Genomic DNA, 17,760 nt, shown 5'->3' with positions numbered 1-17,760 from the left:
CGTTCATGTCAAAGTATTGAAACCCATCTTCACTTCTGAAATCATGCTGACTGTATCCGAATAAATGAGCTAGTAAGATAGCCAAAACTGAGACGATTCGACTGTCCCGGATGATGACGATGATCTACCTGGAGACTGCCAGGACACATCCTTCATTAGAAATCCCAGGTGCACAACCGAAAATAGCTGTGTAACTGTCGCTTTACTGATTTGCCTACGTCGACCCACGCGAGCTATGGTTTTGAGATAACGGTTGTCAAACACCTGAAAACGCTTTGGTTCCGCTTCTCAAGCAGGCCAGTTCTAATAGTCACACAACAGAACAACCCATACTGCAGCCTGATACACACGTTACTTGATAATCACTGATATATTGCTTTGAGGCCACAAGCTTTTCAAACTGGCAAACTCAACCAAAGCATTGAAGGCTCGTGCACTTACCTGATCTGTCACACCGCTTCGAATGTATATAAAACGCTGCATGAAACTATCTCTCCAACGCGATCGGAGGAATACCNTCTCTCCAACGCGATCGGAAGAATACCTGCGATCTCATATAGGCTTTGTTCTGCGTCTGACGATTCCCTCGGCCAACCAAAACATCCCGCTCCTCACGGAATCGCACATACCGGCCCAATCACCTCAAAAATGTTGCCCTTACTTCTCTTGACTGTACCCAACCCCCAACTTGTTTCATTACCTGCAACTATGGGCAAACTCGCGTTCATACTGTTTTCGCCCGCCACTTTCAAATATTAATGAACGTGTCTTTTCTCATTTGATGTCACCCATGCCATCTTAGGCGTGACCAAGTCTGCTTTGAATAATGCCCACCGTATGTCACTGTCCGTTTTCCACAAAATTCCCGGTACCCACGAACCCCATGAGCCAACCTCTTATTCTGACCTTAACATGCCTGAAAGTATGCCACCCACTATTTGGGAATAAACATTATTATTAATAACTTGAGATGAGAAAAAAATATTCACCTGGCCCAAGCCGCCTCCAGGACGCGTGCAGTCTGACTTGTCAAACCATTAATTCAGATTTAATCATTTCGGTGAGTGTAGCGACCCAGTCACCCGCATACTTGACTGTTCAACTCACAGTCGCTCACTGGATCGCGAGGTTTGTCTTTTTTCTCATGCGCAAACACGTCGCGTTAATCTGACTCATCGGACATCCATTGTCTGCACCGCCTAGTCAGCGTAGCGACCAATCATGTGACGACGCGCCCACGTATACGCACTGGGACCTAAATAAAGGGAAACCGAACCCAGACAGGATACACAGACTCGCGCGCGCAGGGAGCAGGACGTCAACCTCTCCACAAGTCTACGGACAACCATGGAGTACGTGTAGCAGTCGAACTGCGGAAAAAACACGTTCCCGCCGTCCGGACTTCCACCAAGGGACTCTCATATACGATAAGTTCCCTTTTTGACTTGCTCCCATTCTCGCACTGTATTTATTTTTATGCGTCGCAGAAATACTAAAAGCACACATACACTTTCTGATTTGTATTATGACTATCACTACCTGTGCACTAATATGAGCACCCAGTCTGTGCTTTACAAAGAGGTTAACATTTTCCGCACATTTCGCGTTCTGACTTGTGCGTTGTCACTGTTGGGAGAATCAGCCCTGAGAGTAACGGGACTACATGACTGACAATCTAATAACCGTTTTTCGTTGAGACGGATTGATTTCATTGGTTGTTCTTCACTCGCCATTGACAGATGAGTTGTATCCGTACAACTTTTGACAGCCTGTAAGCAACAGTGATCAATAGAGCAGCTTGCTGGCACGTCCAATGACTTCTCTGGTTTGACCAAGCACACATGCCGATCAAGCGGCTATCCAGACGGAAGTCCAAAGTAATAAAGAGGCATTGAGCGACTGTGACCCACAAAAAGTTAGCGACGGAACAATTGAAAATCCAACTCCACAGTGCCACTTTCACATGAAGAACCAATCTTGATCTTGCAAAAGCACCAGACAAAATTAGGAGAGTCTCATCTGAGGTTAGTCGAATCAACCCTTCACAAATTAGAAATTCGAAGCCCAGCTACAACTAGAAAGTGGAAGTTCTCTGTTGGCGCCGTTGCGAACAGTATAGTTGGATTTCAGTACGATGCAGAATCCAATTTCACCTTCGAACCATGGTTTTGAAGATACGAAGACATTTTCCGACGGAATCTGCGGACTTAAGTGATGGTTTTCAATCATGACTGTCACTCCAGAAAGTGAGAGTAAGCAAGCCTCACAAATTTATTAATTTTATCCTCCCCACATCTCCGAAAGAGTTCTTATTTGATGAACTTTTACAACTTTTGAATGATAATTTCGCGAATCGTCTGCTTTACTGAACGTTCGCGACAACACTGTAGCCGGTTAAATCAGACAGTGGTGAGTATCTTACGTATGCAGGCGTAGTTAACCATTAGCGTGAAAGATTCAACCTCCAGCGTCTGCTTTACTGAACGTTCGCGACAACAATGTAGCCGGTTAAATCAGACAGTGGTAAGTATCTTACGTATGCAAGCGTAGTTAACCGTTAGCGTGAAAGATTCAACCTCCAAGAAATGACAGAGGGCCAATTTAAATGTCTCCTCCTTATCTGTGAGCTACAGTTGCCACGAGATGACGAAATTCAACTCGATTGCCAAGCAAGATTGAACAGTATCCACTGGCGAACCTAAACGGTTAGCACAGACTGCGTATGTTTGCTTAATCCCAAGCACGACACAGCCATGATAGGACACAATAATCTATCTCATTCCGGGCATCTGTACACGGTTTCGAGGACTATGCAAAGGCCAGGTAAAAGAAGCAATCGGTGGAGTTCAGTGAGCCAGTGTATTGGGGCGTGAATTGGAAAATCATCACAGTCGATTTGCATAATGGTTCAGGTATGATGTAATGGCCCTTCGGGATGTTTGACCACATCGACAGGAGGAGACTCGGCGGCATCAATCCTGGGCTATCAATACCATCCCCATGCCGGACAATTGCCGTCAACTCAATTGAAACCGAGTCACCCCTATAGATCATCCAGTTTCTACGTTAAATAAGTTGCACTGGCAGTTGAGATCTACGGTGGTTGATGAGCCTTTGCGGTCATCATGATGGATGGAAAGTGCACCGTCTTCCTGTGCCCAAGCGGAAATTTCGGCTTCAAAGGCTGCTGCCTGTCGGGTTCTCTTTCTGCTTGAGCGAAACCGCCCCGGTTTGAGGTATTTGTGCGTCGAATTTAGGCGAAGAATGTTTTGCTTGCCTCACAGCCCATGTATTCGTGATAACAGATTAGGTGCTATTAAGGAAGAACTCCGAATCTGCCTCGACATCCACAGAAGTATGGCATCTTTATCTGCCCTTTCACCAGAACGAAAGTCATTCCAGGAAACATCTTTATAAGCTGAGAGAATTTATGTGAATAAAATGAGGTCTCCAGCCTTCAGAAGCCTCTCATTGTGTCTTAAAATTCATGCAAGTTAAAATACCAAGTGTTGCGCCAAATCGTTCGGGTGCTTTTGGAATGAGTTTTCGCGACTTGAGAAGCCCGAAATTGAAGGAACCTATACGGAATAGGTTCTTGATACGGAAATTTTGACGATCCCGAAATTCAGAGAGAAAAATTGGGCTCGAAGATCTATGATACTGTTGATACAGTGGTACACAAAGATACGCAGCAAACCTCAATGTCCAATTCCGTGACGACAACAATTACACGAGTCCAATCGGCACAGTGTGGTGTGAAGGTCAGGATACCAAACAGTTACGAGCGGCTTATTGTCTCAGTAGCGACGGACGCAGAAGGGACGGGTGACATGAAATTTAATAAGAACATGCCACTGAATGGTTGGGCTTTGAATAAATATAGCATTCCATATTGAAACACATGAGCCTCAAAATTTAGCAGAAGTTGGAATGTAACACACAACAGGACGCCTTGGAAAAATAGAAAAATACTGCATTTGAAATTCGCTGCTGATCTCTGACTTGTATTAGCATGTCCACTCACAGAGCCACGTTTTTCCAACAAGTAAGATTCAAAGAGAGTCAATGTTGCCCAACCAAGCAACCGATGCTTTTGCATCTGTGTTGAAGAACTTTTTTCTTCAATGCAGTGTAAGAAATATCGATTGGAGATTCAGGATATACTGAATTTTTGATCAAAGTATATGCCACCTTGTCAAGGACAGGGGGATAAAACCGAGGATAAGTTGGCAAAAAATTCATTTCCTAAGACCCCATTGAGTAAGGATGAAAAACAAATAAGATTCCATATCAACAGCAGTCTTCACTTTGAGAATATGTCTGATTAGGGAGCATGTCCAGATTTCGAGAAGAGGCCTCTCCCAATCAATCAAAACTACAGTTTCTTGGGCAGTAGCTGGAAATATCAGCAATGGGCGTTCAATTTCTGTCAGTGTAGGTTCACACGGAAGTAGAAATGTGATAAATTAGTTTCGCACGTGTATCGGAATAGCCGGATGAACTAGAAATCCAGAATTCAGATCAGCGCAACAACTAGCACGTATGTATTTGAATTGGCGTATATGTACAGCATATGGAATATTAAAACAAGAGAATAATGAATAGAGCAACGAACAGAGTATCAGTCATGTCCCCCCCGGTAAAAGAATCTACCGAACTATCCCTCTAATTCCGCTCTCTGGAACCTCTGAGAGCAGAAAATCGAGAGCACACTAGTTCTTGGACCTGCATGACAAACAGAGGCTTTTTGCACTACGCGCCATTTGCTAGGTTGTATTTGTTGTTCGCTTGGCACAGTCAGATGTGCCATTTTGGAGGCTCCTGAAAGTTTCTCTAAAGGGACAACTACCCCGCACACAATCATAAGTCGTTTTTAGAAGAATACGACTGAAGTGTCTTTGCTTTGTTAAAGTCATTTCCGTGGCACTGCGATGCGCGCGCGTGCGGTACGCTCGATTCTCGCCTTCTAACCATGGCTGGGGTCGATCATGCTTACCAGTACTCAGTGGAGGTGAAAAGCAGGTTTTCATTGTTCTTGGATGATCCCTTGAGCAATGAAGATCCTGATTTGCTACAGAACCGGATTCTGAACCAGCGGCAAGAGCGGAAAAAGAAGGACAAGCCAGTCACCGCGGTCGAAGAACCGAAGTTGGCTGATTCGTTACAAGAAAACGAAGTAAAGCCAGATGACGCGGGTAGCAAAGGTAGGTTCACCCAACGTTTGCGCTCACCCTAGTACAGTTAAAGGTGCAGGAACACCAAAGCAAACCAAAACATCTCAAGCATCAGTCGTGGTCACCCCAAGCGAACCGGTCAGTGAGCTACCGTCGAAAACGTCTGAGGAGCACATGGAGCCTTCCGCTCCCCGAGGACGCGGAGCGCCACGTGGATTTGCTCGCGGAATGCGAAGCAGAGGATTAGGCCCCCGGGGGTTTAATGAGGGACCTCCTGCAGGTGACTTTCAAACACAAAGGTAACCTTGCATACTGGGTGGGTTATTCTTATCTTTTCCAAGCCGGGAGATGCATTTCGAACCACGTGGTCGTGGACGTGGCCGTGGAGGATTCTCAAGAGGTCGGGGTTCCGCATATACCGATCACAGGGAGTTCGATCGATCTGTGGGTTCGGACCGAGTGTAAGTTTTCCCGTTGGTTGTGATGAATTGTTATCCCTGTCCTATTCGATGCGGAAACGTTTTTCCTGATGCGTTCTACTTTGCAGTACGGACTAACACCGAATTCCTCGTTTTCAGGGGACCTCGTGCTGGTTACCAAAAGGAAGCCGCCCACTTTGCAGACCAACCGACTGAAGGTGATAACTCTCAACAAGCCCCTGCGCCAGAGGGCGGTGACGTTGAACGGTCAGAGGTAGAAGATAGCGAAAAACATGAAGAGTTGGTCAACGGAGAAGCGGAACCAGCTGAGGAGGAACCAAAGACTCTGACGCTTGAGGAGTACAAAGCGTTGCGTTCTAGCACGAAACCAACTGTGGCACTGGCTTCAAAAGGGACCCGTAAAGCTAATGATGGAAAGGATGTTTTCGCAAACATGGTTCCACATAGGAAGATCAACGAGGTTTCTGATGAGGAAGTTGAAGAAGTGGAGAAAGAGCCTGAGGTAAATTGTTCCTTCCGATACTCATGAACGCTTTAACTAGGAGGAGCCGGTATTCGAAATAAATGTGTCATTCACGGACAGGTTCTCCGAGCGAGGCAGAGGGTCTTACGGAGGACGAGGAGCCTTCGATCGCGGGCGTGGGGCCCCCGGGTTCCGCGGAAATAGCGGAAGGCCAAGAGGTGGTCGTGGTGCGCGTTCTGGATTCAGAGGAGCCCCAAGGGGACGGGGTTTTGCTAGAGGCATGGGCTTCGAACATCAGGTTGCCCCTCCAATATACAGTGACCAGGACTTTCCAACTTTGAAGTAAGAGTACACCTCACATTTGTCACAGGTCACTCTTCAATTTGGAGGCTTTGTTGGCTCCTAAAGGCTTTTAGTTTAGCCTTGACTGCTTCTCCTTTGCCCTTCCTTCTGAATAGATGCATAACTTAAACTTCGACGCCAACCATCCCGCGTCAGACCTGTAATTAAGGCAATCATATGTGGTTGCCCCGCTTTGTACATGAATAAATACCGTTTGTCAATGCGTGTATGTTTTCCTCATACGTCGCCCTCTAGTCCAGCCCACTGCTAGCTGCGGAAGTAGTTTCGACTCCTTGTTTCCAACAAAGCATCTGTGGCGTACCCTAATTACTTTTTGATAGTCGTTCAGGCATAGGATTATGAGTAAAACGGGTGAGGCTTTCGCTTCAAGAGTCATGTTCTGCCGCACTGACTTTTTAGCATATGGTTAGTACCGATGGGCTCGCTCAGTTCATCCTCTTGATTTGTTCGAGGTTTCCGAGCCTATGTATATCACTTCCTTCCAGGGTCTCGTTGCTGGACGAAGCAGTCCTAGATGTTAAGAGATCTCGGTAAAGGATTGACATTCTTTTGCGGACCTTGCACGGAGGTTTCCTTGATGTATGCAGTTGAGTCTCAGTCTTACGGTGCGCAACACTCATCTTTGGTGGATTCACGGTTATAAAACCCTCTGTGGCTTCGCGTGACTGGCGAGCAGCATTTGCTCCCTCGCCAACGCGTCTGGTGTCCAGCGTATAACGGCTCTTCTGGTATACGCTGAGTGGTGCAGGTCCGAAAATGGACCGGTGGTTTGAAACCATGCCGTTGAGCATTGGAAATTCACGGGCTCTGCTTGTCGGTTACGCGAGAGGCGTCTAGCACAACGAGGCGCTTGGAAATACGACTTCGGATTCAAACAATCCGAAGTGTTCGTTCCCTAAAGCTGGATGTGGTGCGCGGCTAGCGGAGAACTCCATATTGAGTGGGATAGAGTAGGAGAAGGAAAATACGGGAGTGTAAGAAGGGAGGCTAGTTTTCGCTTATGCGACGGCCAATGTAGCATGAGGGTACTGTTAGTTGTATATGAGCTGAAGTGCTGCCAGGGCACCAAAACCTGGACAAGGGGGTCAGGTTTCTCAACCAAGGCCTTCAAAAGCCGAGCCGGACCGCAAGACCGGGTTTGACGGAAAATGCAACTGGCTTACCATTTTTATGGAACCTTTCCCNAGACGGGTTTGACGAAAAATGCAACTGGATTACCATTTTTATGGAACCTTTCCCTACACATGTTCTAACCCTCAATCTGGGGGGTCAGTAGAATGTTCATAAGACCTCGAAGCATTGACCAACCTGGTATGGTGGATATCCCTCAGTACATTTCAATGTTTCACGGAGACATTAACCTGTACAGAATTTTAGGGTCCGCCGTTTTAGTGGCTGCAGTGAATCACCGGTGTATTAATGGTGATACATTGAGTTCTCGTTCATCCGTCAACAATAAACCGTTTGATGAAAAGAAACCTAGGGCATAAGTACGGCAGTTAAGCATCGGTGTCAATGTTGATGTTGCTGTACTTGATGATAGAGCATAAATCACTAATTGGGACTTTGAAGTAAGTCTATGCTAATAGTGTTCGTAACATCATTCAGCAATCTGTTTGGGAATACACGGAATCTTTGCAGGCGCTTGTTACTTCATAATGATCACTTTTCTGTTGGTCCCACGGGAGATGACTTCCCCGCAGAAGAAGCAACAAGATGAAACTTGGGCAGACAGTGAAAGCCCAGTTCTGATTAGACTATTGAGCAAATCTTGTGGTACATCAGCGGAAAGGTTTGTCCAGTTGACCGAAGGCGCGCGGGGTCACCAAGTCATGCAGTTGGGATGCTCCAACAGTGGGGGCGGGGGTAATTTAGTTTTTTTTCGGGAAGGCTGCATAACACCAGGTATAGCTGAACGCTACGGTGGGTTTCGAGGTCATATCTGCGTGGTAATTAACTACCTTCAAGTGGTGAGAAACATTTCGACCCGCGATACGTAGACGAGATCATTCTCGCTTTTGAATAGCGGGAACCGCAATTCGTATTCAATGGACCCAGTGCTCCACTTGCTACCGTAAGGCGATGTGGTTTCGAATCCGATTTCTGTCTCTCGATTTCCGTTGTCTAGGTCTTATCTGGTAGTATCCCAGCCCTCGTACTTCCTGGTGGCATGGTAGTTGGTCGCTGCAGCTGGACGTAAGGCGACGAAAGCCAAGTGACGTGGGAAGTCGTAAGGACTCAAATCTAGCTGATCACTCGCACTCACTAAGAACCTCTTTTTCCGAAGTACGTTTACCTTTTCTTCAGTCGCCTGGGACAAGCGTTCTGCAGTCAAGCAGGACTTCCGCCCCATCCTTGGACAGTGCGAAAGGTCATCCGGACCTGGAGCTTGGTGGCGCTTTAGAGAACCATGCAGTCATGAATCAACATCCTGTTGCAGTTCTGCGAATCCAGCTGTAACAGCAAGTGTGGCCACGTATGTTCGGAGTGTCCGATGCAACGTTCGAGGCCATCTTGCCCCTTTATATGACCAGACTACGAAGTACGAAAACACTAATCAGTAAATTTAATCGGGTCGTCAACTGTCGTCTTTCCGAATGGGGACCTCCGCAGTCATCTCACTAATAGTTAATTACACTGGCATTGATGGTCCAGTCGCCTTAGTGGCGCTTGTGCATCAATGCTATCGGCAAAGATTCCTGAATCTCGAACTAATTGAACATTCGTCTCCAAAGCTTGGCCTACATTGTCCCATTTCCAGGTGATCGAGACTAGCAGCTGGAACTGATGTGCCTATGGTACACAGTTTATAGTTGTCAAATAGATTGGTTGATTGACTGATTTCGGCCCTTGCCTGTATCGCTCATAGAGGGAGACCCGTCGTGCAGATCAGCGGGAGTAATTTTTGGACATTCTTAGTTTTCTTAACCTCTTCCATCCCCTTATTCTTCCGTTTTCCCCAGGCTTGACAGTCGGTGCGCTCGCTGAGTTTCAGCTGAGGCCTGATTGATAGTCGGCTTGAATTATGTTCAGGGTGGACGAAGACTTTTCTCTGATATCCAGGCTTCGTCGTTGTATGTTCAGGTTTTGAGCGAACCCGGTAGCGTTGTGCAGATGTAGTCGTCTCCACAGCGCCCAGGGCTCCCTAACTTGCCAAGGGCTTGTTCATAGCTTTTGAAGGTGCTAAGCACACAAAGGTGATATTGTAGTAGTCATTTCGTCGACAATGTTTGTTCTCGTTTTCGAATATCGTCCACTTTCTCCAGATTGACGGGTTGAGACCCACAGTTTTACCGCTACTGGATTTCGAAGGCGTATTCGACTCAGTTGACCGGTTTGTGCTTGCTACGACTGCACAGCAACGAATGCCCCGGAGGTATGTGAGCGTAATGAATCGTTTGGTTTCTCAAAATTCGGGGATGGAAAGTGTACAAGGGCCTCCGTCCGTCAAGGTGCCCACCCTCTCCGTTCCTTATTTAGTTTCATGATCGGCGAGGTAATGGGACAAACGTTGTCAGCTGTAGTAACCTTTCAGTGGTTAGCTGTCATGCCATCCGAAGAAAGCACCGGGGTCGAGGTGCAGAGGTCGGGTTCGAACTACGGATCTTCTACTCATTATCAATTAGCCATATCGAACATTGAAAAATCAACCCTGGTGCTCAAAAAATGCAAACGAAAACGATTGTCGATCTGGAATTCGCAGACATCATTCTTGTTTTTGAGAAGGCACGTGTTTTTGGATGAACCAAACAAAGTCATCCTGTCCTCTGGCACGCGGTTTGCACCGAGAAACCTTAAGTCCATGTTTCTGGGCGTGCGGTCACTGTGTACGCCACATACAATCCGAAGAGGCACTCGAGATTGTGGAGCGTTCTTGGGAGTTATGTTCTGACCAGGGAGGGGCAGTTACCCACCCGACTTAGTTTACTGGTTGGTGTTTTCGTATTTCCTCATACATCGTCCACCTCTCGGTCGCTTCCACTCAGCACAGGGCTGGGAGAAAGTTCTGTGAGGCAGACGGTCTTCTGGCATGCGGAGTACATATCCCAACCAGCGCAACGTATGAAGCGTGAGTAATTCTGTCATGATTTTTGTGTGCTTATTCTTATACTTACCATATATACTCGTACTGAACTTTTGTATGTACATTTCAGCTCATGTGTGCTTGTTCTTAGACAAGTAAAGCGTTGCTTATCTTCGAAAACCTGGACTCTGTTCTAACTCGTTCTCGGACACTTTCTAAACGTCTCAAATTCATCTGTCGCGGGAGAGTTCCTTCTTATGACCATCTGTTGTTCCTCAGCATTACTATTCCGATTTTCCCACCGGACTTGACTAATGCCTCCGTGACACCGATGATCAAACATATCTTCCAAATGTCCTCTGCACGTAGGAGTCACGTCGGTTTCGTAGGTAGGGGAGTTATGTCTGTCAGGCATGGCCTCTGCGTGCTGCCGATAACCTTCGTTCGTGTAAGGTGGTCTGGCGGATTCGTAAGGGGACAATAAGAAAATGAGCTTTTGCTTGTTCAACATGGAATTCAGTCGAAGAATGCGTCCTGCACCAGAAACTGCGTTGATTGAGTAATGCGTCCCACAAACCGAGGGGTGCTGTTTTACGCGCCTAGTTCTGAGTGGCGTAAACAGGTGGCCGACCCTTTACTTGGCAGAGAGGTATGCTGCTGTTGGTGTGACTAGCATTTCAGGTTGAGGAGCGCGTTATTTCTACTGCGCTTGGTTGGGAGCGCTGCAAAATATGGCTTCTAGTCTATGTCAGTGGCGTTCTTTTCGTTAATTCCTATCCAGATTGCCTGAATGAGTAAGAGTGTAGGCATCTCGGGATGATTCCGTTTCGCTATCACTAAGTCCCTTCCCCGTCCGATTTTCTTTTCGCAATAAGGTTGTACGTCAGCGAAACATCAGTGTTGACCACCTCCATGACTGGCCCTATTATTTCGTCAAGCGAAATCAGAAAGTGAGTATCGTTGGAGGCACCACTTATTGTGGGGAAGCTTGTACTAAGCTCATCACATGCCCGGTTGCAGGAGAATATGAGGACCAGATTATGTTCGAAAACTGCTGGGACGTCCGCTGTTGGGCGAATGTAGTTAAAAACACTCAGTCGAACATACCTTTGATTTCAGCGAAACCAAAATTTAGTTGTGTGCGCATACACCTGACGGAGTGTGAGCCTATGGCCAACATGCACCTACCCTGTCGGTACCCTCCTGCTATATCCTAACGGGTTAAGGTTTCGCGTGCTAACGTAAGACGTCGGTGACCACGAAACCCCTGTTGCAGTGATAGATTAACTGGCGCCCGTACGTTTACTTTATTCATTGCAAGTACCTTTTTTGAAGTTGGATAGTGATGCTGACGAGCCCAGTTGTCGAAAAAGATTCGTGGAAAATTCCTATATCCTTACCCAAAAGTAGAATACGATCTACGAGAGACTCGGGATTCAGTGTGCAAGGATGCTCGCACGTTCGAAATACAACGGGATAAACGCATCGGAGCAAGATGCCACCACTGACATTAATCCCACATTTTTTGCAAATCCAGTATAGCAGGACCAGACCTCGACAGACCACCTCCAGCTACGTAAGAAGCGACAATACAAACGTGTGGACTCCAGCGAGGAATGCACGATGGTCCCACAGCATACGGCTTGACGGCCTGTCCTTGAGTCCTCCAGCATGGATTGGGAATGAAAAACCGCCTGTGGCAGACGATGGCTGGGCGTATGTAGCACCTGTGTATTTCCCACATGACTGGTAGCTGATGTCGATGTGGTTATTTTGAGGTACAACTGCTGTTCAGTAGAAAGTTACAAAAGGTATCCATCATTATCATCACATTGGGCGTCTAAACTAGGTAGGCCATCAGTACGTACTTCTCATGAACTAAGGCGCCCTGCTAGTGAGTTGGGGCCTCTATGCGTTACGAAGTATAGGAGTTTTTGGTGTCAAGCGAAGAGTGGCCAGTTTTCGATGGATTGCGCGTCGCCGGGCTGCTATCGATTGATGCATACGTTTATAGACTGAGGTAGGGGTTCGGATGATCGAGAAATCGAGCTATAGTCAGTGGAGATTGGGAGGTGAATGAAGTGAGATATATGTGGATTTGGTAGCATTGAAGTTCAGCGAGTTCCAAGCATGACCATTGCTAAGGTCGGTGTACTGGTGTCATGCGTGATCTGAATTGAAGCAGATATTCGAAATGCTCTAAATATGGAGGGTTGACTCACCTGCGAAAGCACGGATGCAGCTAACGACAGGAAGTCGATAAGTGGGATGATTTGGTGGAGAGGACGGAACCTTGCGGCACTCGTGACGACCCTGGAGATTCTAAAGAGGGCGAATCCAAAACGAGTGGTTTGTTGGAATCTATGCGATCCGATTTGCGAAGTCACGATTTTTCCCTAGTATTGACGGGGCGGGACGGCGAATTTACTGACCGGAAGGTCTGTGGTTCAAACCCGATCTCTCGATTTTCCCTGTTTACGCTTCGGCAACCTGGCATTATCCCAGCCCTCGTGCTTCTTTTGGGTGGCGTGGTAGCTAGGCACTGAAAAGGTGTTACAGCTGAGCCATCTATTTATTAGTCCGTTATATCGACAGTTCAGTAGTCAGGCCGTCGTGCCATACTCAGTCGGGGCGACAGAGTAGATGACCATATGTCACATGTTCCGAGAAGTTACTAGCGGGACAGTGACGCCCAAACTTATTTTTGAGCTCGAGACAGCTCAATGGATGAGCTACGAACTCATCAACCAGTAAGTCTGTAGTGGGAACCCGACCTCTGCTTCACGACTGCTCCCGTGTAGAATTGGGCAACTTGCCGTCCTGCCTCCTGTTGGTGGTAGGGCAGCTATGCACAGAAAGTGTTATATCAGAACGATTTCCTATCATTGATGATCTCTCCGCAGTCGTTTTACCGTGTTGGATTACAGAACTTCGACAGAATAAGAGCCACAGAAATGAGTGATAGTTGTTTCGGTCAGCTGAAGAACCGCTTTTAGGAATGGTGAGTGCGTGGGAACCTCCCACTCTCGAATTCTGCTTCCCTCTGGGCCCTCTCAAATTAGCAAGAAGCATGCCAGTCCATTGTCTTCGAAGAACTACCATAGCTAATCAGTACCGATCTGAGATAGCCCATCAACTCTCCAGGGTAAACCAAAGCTGTGGTCGCAGTTAGCATGTGGATGAAGTGTGGCAAAATGTGAAGGGAGCTATGTCAGCGGCGTTCACTGCTGTCTGTCCGACCTCTCCGATTCGACCACACGACCCTTGGATATCGACGGGACTGCTATTCATGGTTGATGCCAGGAAATCCATACTAGCAGGCAACGAGTACGACGGCGCACGCCACATAGTGAAGAGTCTAAGGAAAGACCGAGAGCTATGGTGGACATCGAAAGGTGCGGGAAACAGTCATGCCCTATATCATCTGATACGATTGAAAAAGATGGCTCATCAGTTCACTCTCGACTGGGAAAATGGACCGACCACTTCGAAGAACAGCTTAGCTGGCCTCTTGCAACACAGCCCGTAGAGATGGGGTATTCGGATAAATGGAATGCAAATCTTGATATCCCGTCAGAAGAAATACAGTATGAAATATCCGTGCTAAAACGTGAGAAGGCACCAGGACGGGCTGGTCTGTATCCAGGCCTCTTCAAAGAAGGGGGAGAATATCTGGCGACCCATCTGACAAAGCTTGTTAGTGTTAAATAGAACGAAGAGAAGGTACCTGCAGAATGGGGCATGTCAACTGTTATCCCTATCTTGAAAAAGGTTACGCGGACGCTGTGTAAAATAGGTATCAGCCTATTAGCTGTAGCATCGAAGGTGCTCTCTGGTCTTGTCCTTCGAAGGTTGACTGAACACAGGGAGAGACAGATACGTCAAAACCAAGCTGGGTTCCGTCCTGCAAGAGAATGCATTGATCATATCTTCACCCTTCGACTGATTCTTGAACAGCGACACTGCTTCCAGCAATCATCAATGAATGTGTTTCTTGATCTGAAAGCTGCTTTTGACTCTGGACCGTCAGGCACTATGGAGGTGTATGTGGACCAAAGGTGTCTCCCATAAATTTTTGACCCTACTCAAGGCGCTGTACGCCAACTCCCGCGGCCGTGTGAAGGTCTACGGGCAGCTCTCACCTGAGTCCACCACATCAAGCGGTGTCCGACAGGACTGTCATCTCTCACCTTTGCTCTTCAATTTCGTCATTGATGCGGTCATGGAAGACTCTAATGTTTGTGGGATCGAAGTGCTCCCAGGGTGTCCGCTCACAGCTATCGAGTACTCAGGCAATATAGCTCTCCTTGGATCTAACCCTGTGGTAATTCAAACAATATTAAATCCAAATAATTCTACCTCACGTTTTGGCATGCGCTTCATACCTGCAAAGTGTAAAGTGCTACTAGCCTCACGTTTGCGGTTGAAATGATTTAGGTAGTATTTTGGCAGCAGTATCAATCCCGATCGCCTCGTGAGAGGTGGTATTTTCATCCGGATTGGGAAGGTCAAAGCAGCTTTTGTGAACCTGCGCAGGCGTGACGGGAAGGTCAGAGCAGCTTTTGTGAACCTGCCCAGGCGTGACGACTTCTCTGTCAAGAGTCGAGTTTACAATGCTGCGGTGCACTCCACATCACAATGTGGGTCAGAAACTTGGCCGCTGCGCGCCGAGAACGTCAGAAGACTCAGTGTTTGACCATCGATGTCTTCAGTGCATTGCTCGAGTCTGGTGGGAACACCGGATCAGCAGTGCTGGAGTACGTCGAATTGCATTCAGAAGAAATAACTCACCCTTGATAGATGAACTGATCGCATAGGTTGCGCTGGCTTGGCCACGTGGTGCGTATGCCATTCGACCGAATTCCTCGAAGGGCCCTTTTCGCACAACCACGTGAAGGGTGGAAACGAGCCAGAGGTGGTCAAACAATGACTTGGCAGCGAAGTATTAAAGCCGTTACCAGCAAACTCAGCTGTGCTGGTCATTGCCTTCTTCCTGGATGGGGACCCCGAGACGGGCCACATCAATGGCTGGAGACATTTTCAGACATGGCCCCGGTCGCTCCCTCAATGGCACTCATGCATCCAAGTTGTCTTCAATGCATAGCTCCCTTCCCAACCCAACCCCCACTTGACACTCCACTGACTGCTGTATTTACGCACCAGTTTATCAGCTTCAGCCTCCAGTGTGCAGATATCTGCCCCACCTCCCCTTCGTCGGTGAACGAAACTGTGGCAGCCAAAACCACTGTACGACAAGTACGCGGTTCTTACAGCTGACAGTGATGATGATGACTTTCTCCACTACTTATGAAAGGGTTGCAACCCAATTGTTAAGTTGGACGAACAAACAGCAAAATGGATGAGAAAGTCTCAAGAAATGTGACGATGAATTCTGGAGCCCAAAATCTAAACGAAACTGGAAGAACACAGTTTCGTCCAAGGTGCTCCCCGGTGCCTAGAGGCAGTAAAAATTGGCGAACAGCCCTAGTTATCGTGAGTGGCAGTGTGGGGTCGTAAGATAGACTGAAGCGGAAGTCGGGAGACGCTAGCAAGTGGAACAAACTTTTCGGCAAATCATCAGGTTTTTTGTGGTTAGGGTTCATGACTCGAATGGCCAAAGAGCTGGGGGGCTGGTAGGAGAATAGCACTTTCGGGTGACCGCTTTTGGGAAATTCCCAAGTCCGACTGCGATGGGTGTTCCGAAGGCTTAATCGACCGTAAGATTCGTCAACACATCCTTAGCCTTGTTGATGGTCAAAGTACAAGGTAACGTAGTCCGCACGGAATGAAGGTAAGGCAGTTTTTACACATTCGTTTCTTCTAACAAAACGAAGGCGCGTAGTTACTTCGCCCTGGGAATTAGAGGGTCGTATTTGGAGGATTCCCTCGTTAGGACCGCTTGTGACATTCCTGGCGATTTTCGGGGATCTTTGGAAATAAGTGTTTAGCGCCGTCCCTTTTAGCAGATGAGTAGTGTTAAAAACCGGTCAAACGGTGTTCGAAAAATAGCAGTTGTCAAGAGAGCCAATTTGAGCATATAAGTCGAACGAATACGATGATGGGTTGATGGTTAGCACAAGGCTTAAGGTCTGTGGTACGTCACTCCGGTGGTCCGGAAATCGGATGTGAAAGGACATAAATCAAGACAGCAGATAATAGCAAAGGATTAGGCCGAGAGTGCCGAAGTGAGATGCCGTGAAATTCGGGAAGCTAATCGTGATACATCCAATGTCAGCATAACTGATTAGGGTACATCTGATTAACGCTTTGGTGTTCGACTGGCCCCGCCTTCTGAAATGCAATATTGCTTCCGAATATGTTGAAACGATCTTACCATGCCATGGACACCCTTGAATAATGCTGGTTAGGCAGACCGAAGGCAGCTTAGGGCGGAAACGTATATAAGTACACCATAAATATAGACCGCGCTTAGAGTTGTACAAAGTAAATAGGACATGAAGGCCAAATATACGCGTTGAAAATACTGTGCTCAGATCTTGTACTATATAGCCACCTCTTTTTATAAACAACTCCTGAGAAACAGAGTGGTTCTTGTCAGACAGCGTGGTTGGTTGAGTCCAACCAACTGCAAAGGCAGCCTATTACAAAAAACCATCCGTCGCATTTTAGCATTTCTAATTCAATGTTCTCTTGATACATATAGTTTTGCAGAGGCAGCCTATTACAAAAAACCATCCGTCGCATTTTAGCATTTCTAATTCAGTGTTCTCTTGATACATATGCAACGTTTTGCAGACAATATTATCTTACCAACATTCACAACGACTAGCCGCGTTGTAGTCGCGACAGGCCTCAGAGAAAGATGTGACCGAATTGAATAGAAGCAAGAAGAACAGGATTTCCATCAACTGAGGAGTGCATCGTTCCGTTGCGTCATATTCCTCCGGCTAGCTGACTACTTTTTTTGCATATTTGTGCTCGCTGCTGCTCTTCCAACGGTGTATAATGAGCTATCCGAAAAGTTACTCAAAACTACTTCCCATATTTTGTTAAATTTGTTCGTCAACCTCGGCATTTAATGCACACCCCAAACCATCGTGAATCTTCCTATCGTACAAACCTCTAGAGAAAAAGTAGTGAACATGTGCTGTGCGGACATTGTCAGTTTTTTTGATGTCCCTCTGAAACTTCAGGCCACGGAGAACTAATTTATTGGTAGGTCTGAACAGATACACAGCTCGTAGTTTCGATATCACGGATGATATCAATACACCTAATATTAAGGTGCGGTCAACTTTTTCAACTTGCATCGTTTTTCGATCGTTGGTGCCTCTG

General features: G+C 47.0%; 1 protein-coding gene across 1 annotated transcript; it reads left to right on the top strand.

Annotated features, from left to right (window-relative positions):
* Positions 1 to 4,903: 4,903 nt before the first annotated feature.
* On the top strand, positions 4,904 to 6,423 carry T265_07384 (hypothetical protein; the record flags this gene model as incomplete). The annotated part of the gene is made up of 5 exons (XM_009172888.1): positions 4,904 to 5,204; positions 5,242 to 5,473; positions 5,516 to 5,635; positions 5,753 to 6,116; positions 6,157 to 6,423. 5 exons carry the CDS (start codon positions 4,973 to 4,975, stop codon positions 6,421 to 6,423), a joined length of 1,215 nt encoding a protein of 404 aa, XP_009171152.1.
* Between the last annotated feature and the right edge of the window lie 11,337 nt (positions 6,424 to 17,760).

The sequence above is a fragment of the Opisthorchis viverrini genome (assembly GCF_000715545.1).
Source record: "Opisthorchis viverrini unplaced genomic scaffold opera_v5_167, whole genome shotgun sequence".
NCBI lineage: Eukaryota > Metazoa > Platyhelminthes > Trematoda > Opisthorchiida > Opisthorchiidae > Opisthorchis > Opisthorchis viverrini.
The sequence above is the reverse complement of the archived record's forward strand: the minus strand, read 5'-3'. Positions and strand labels throughout refer to the sequence as shown.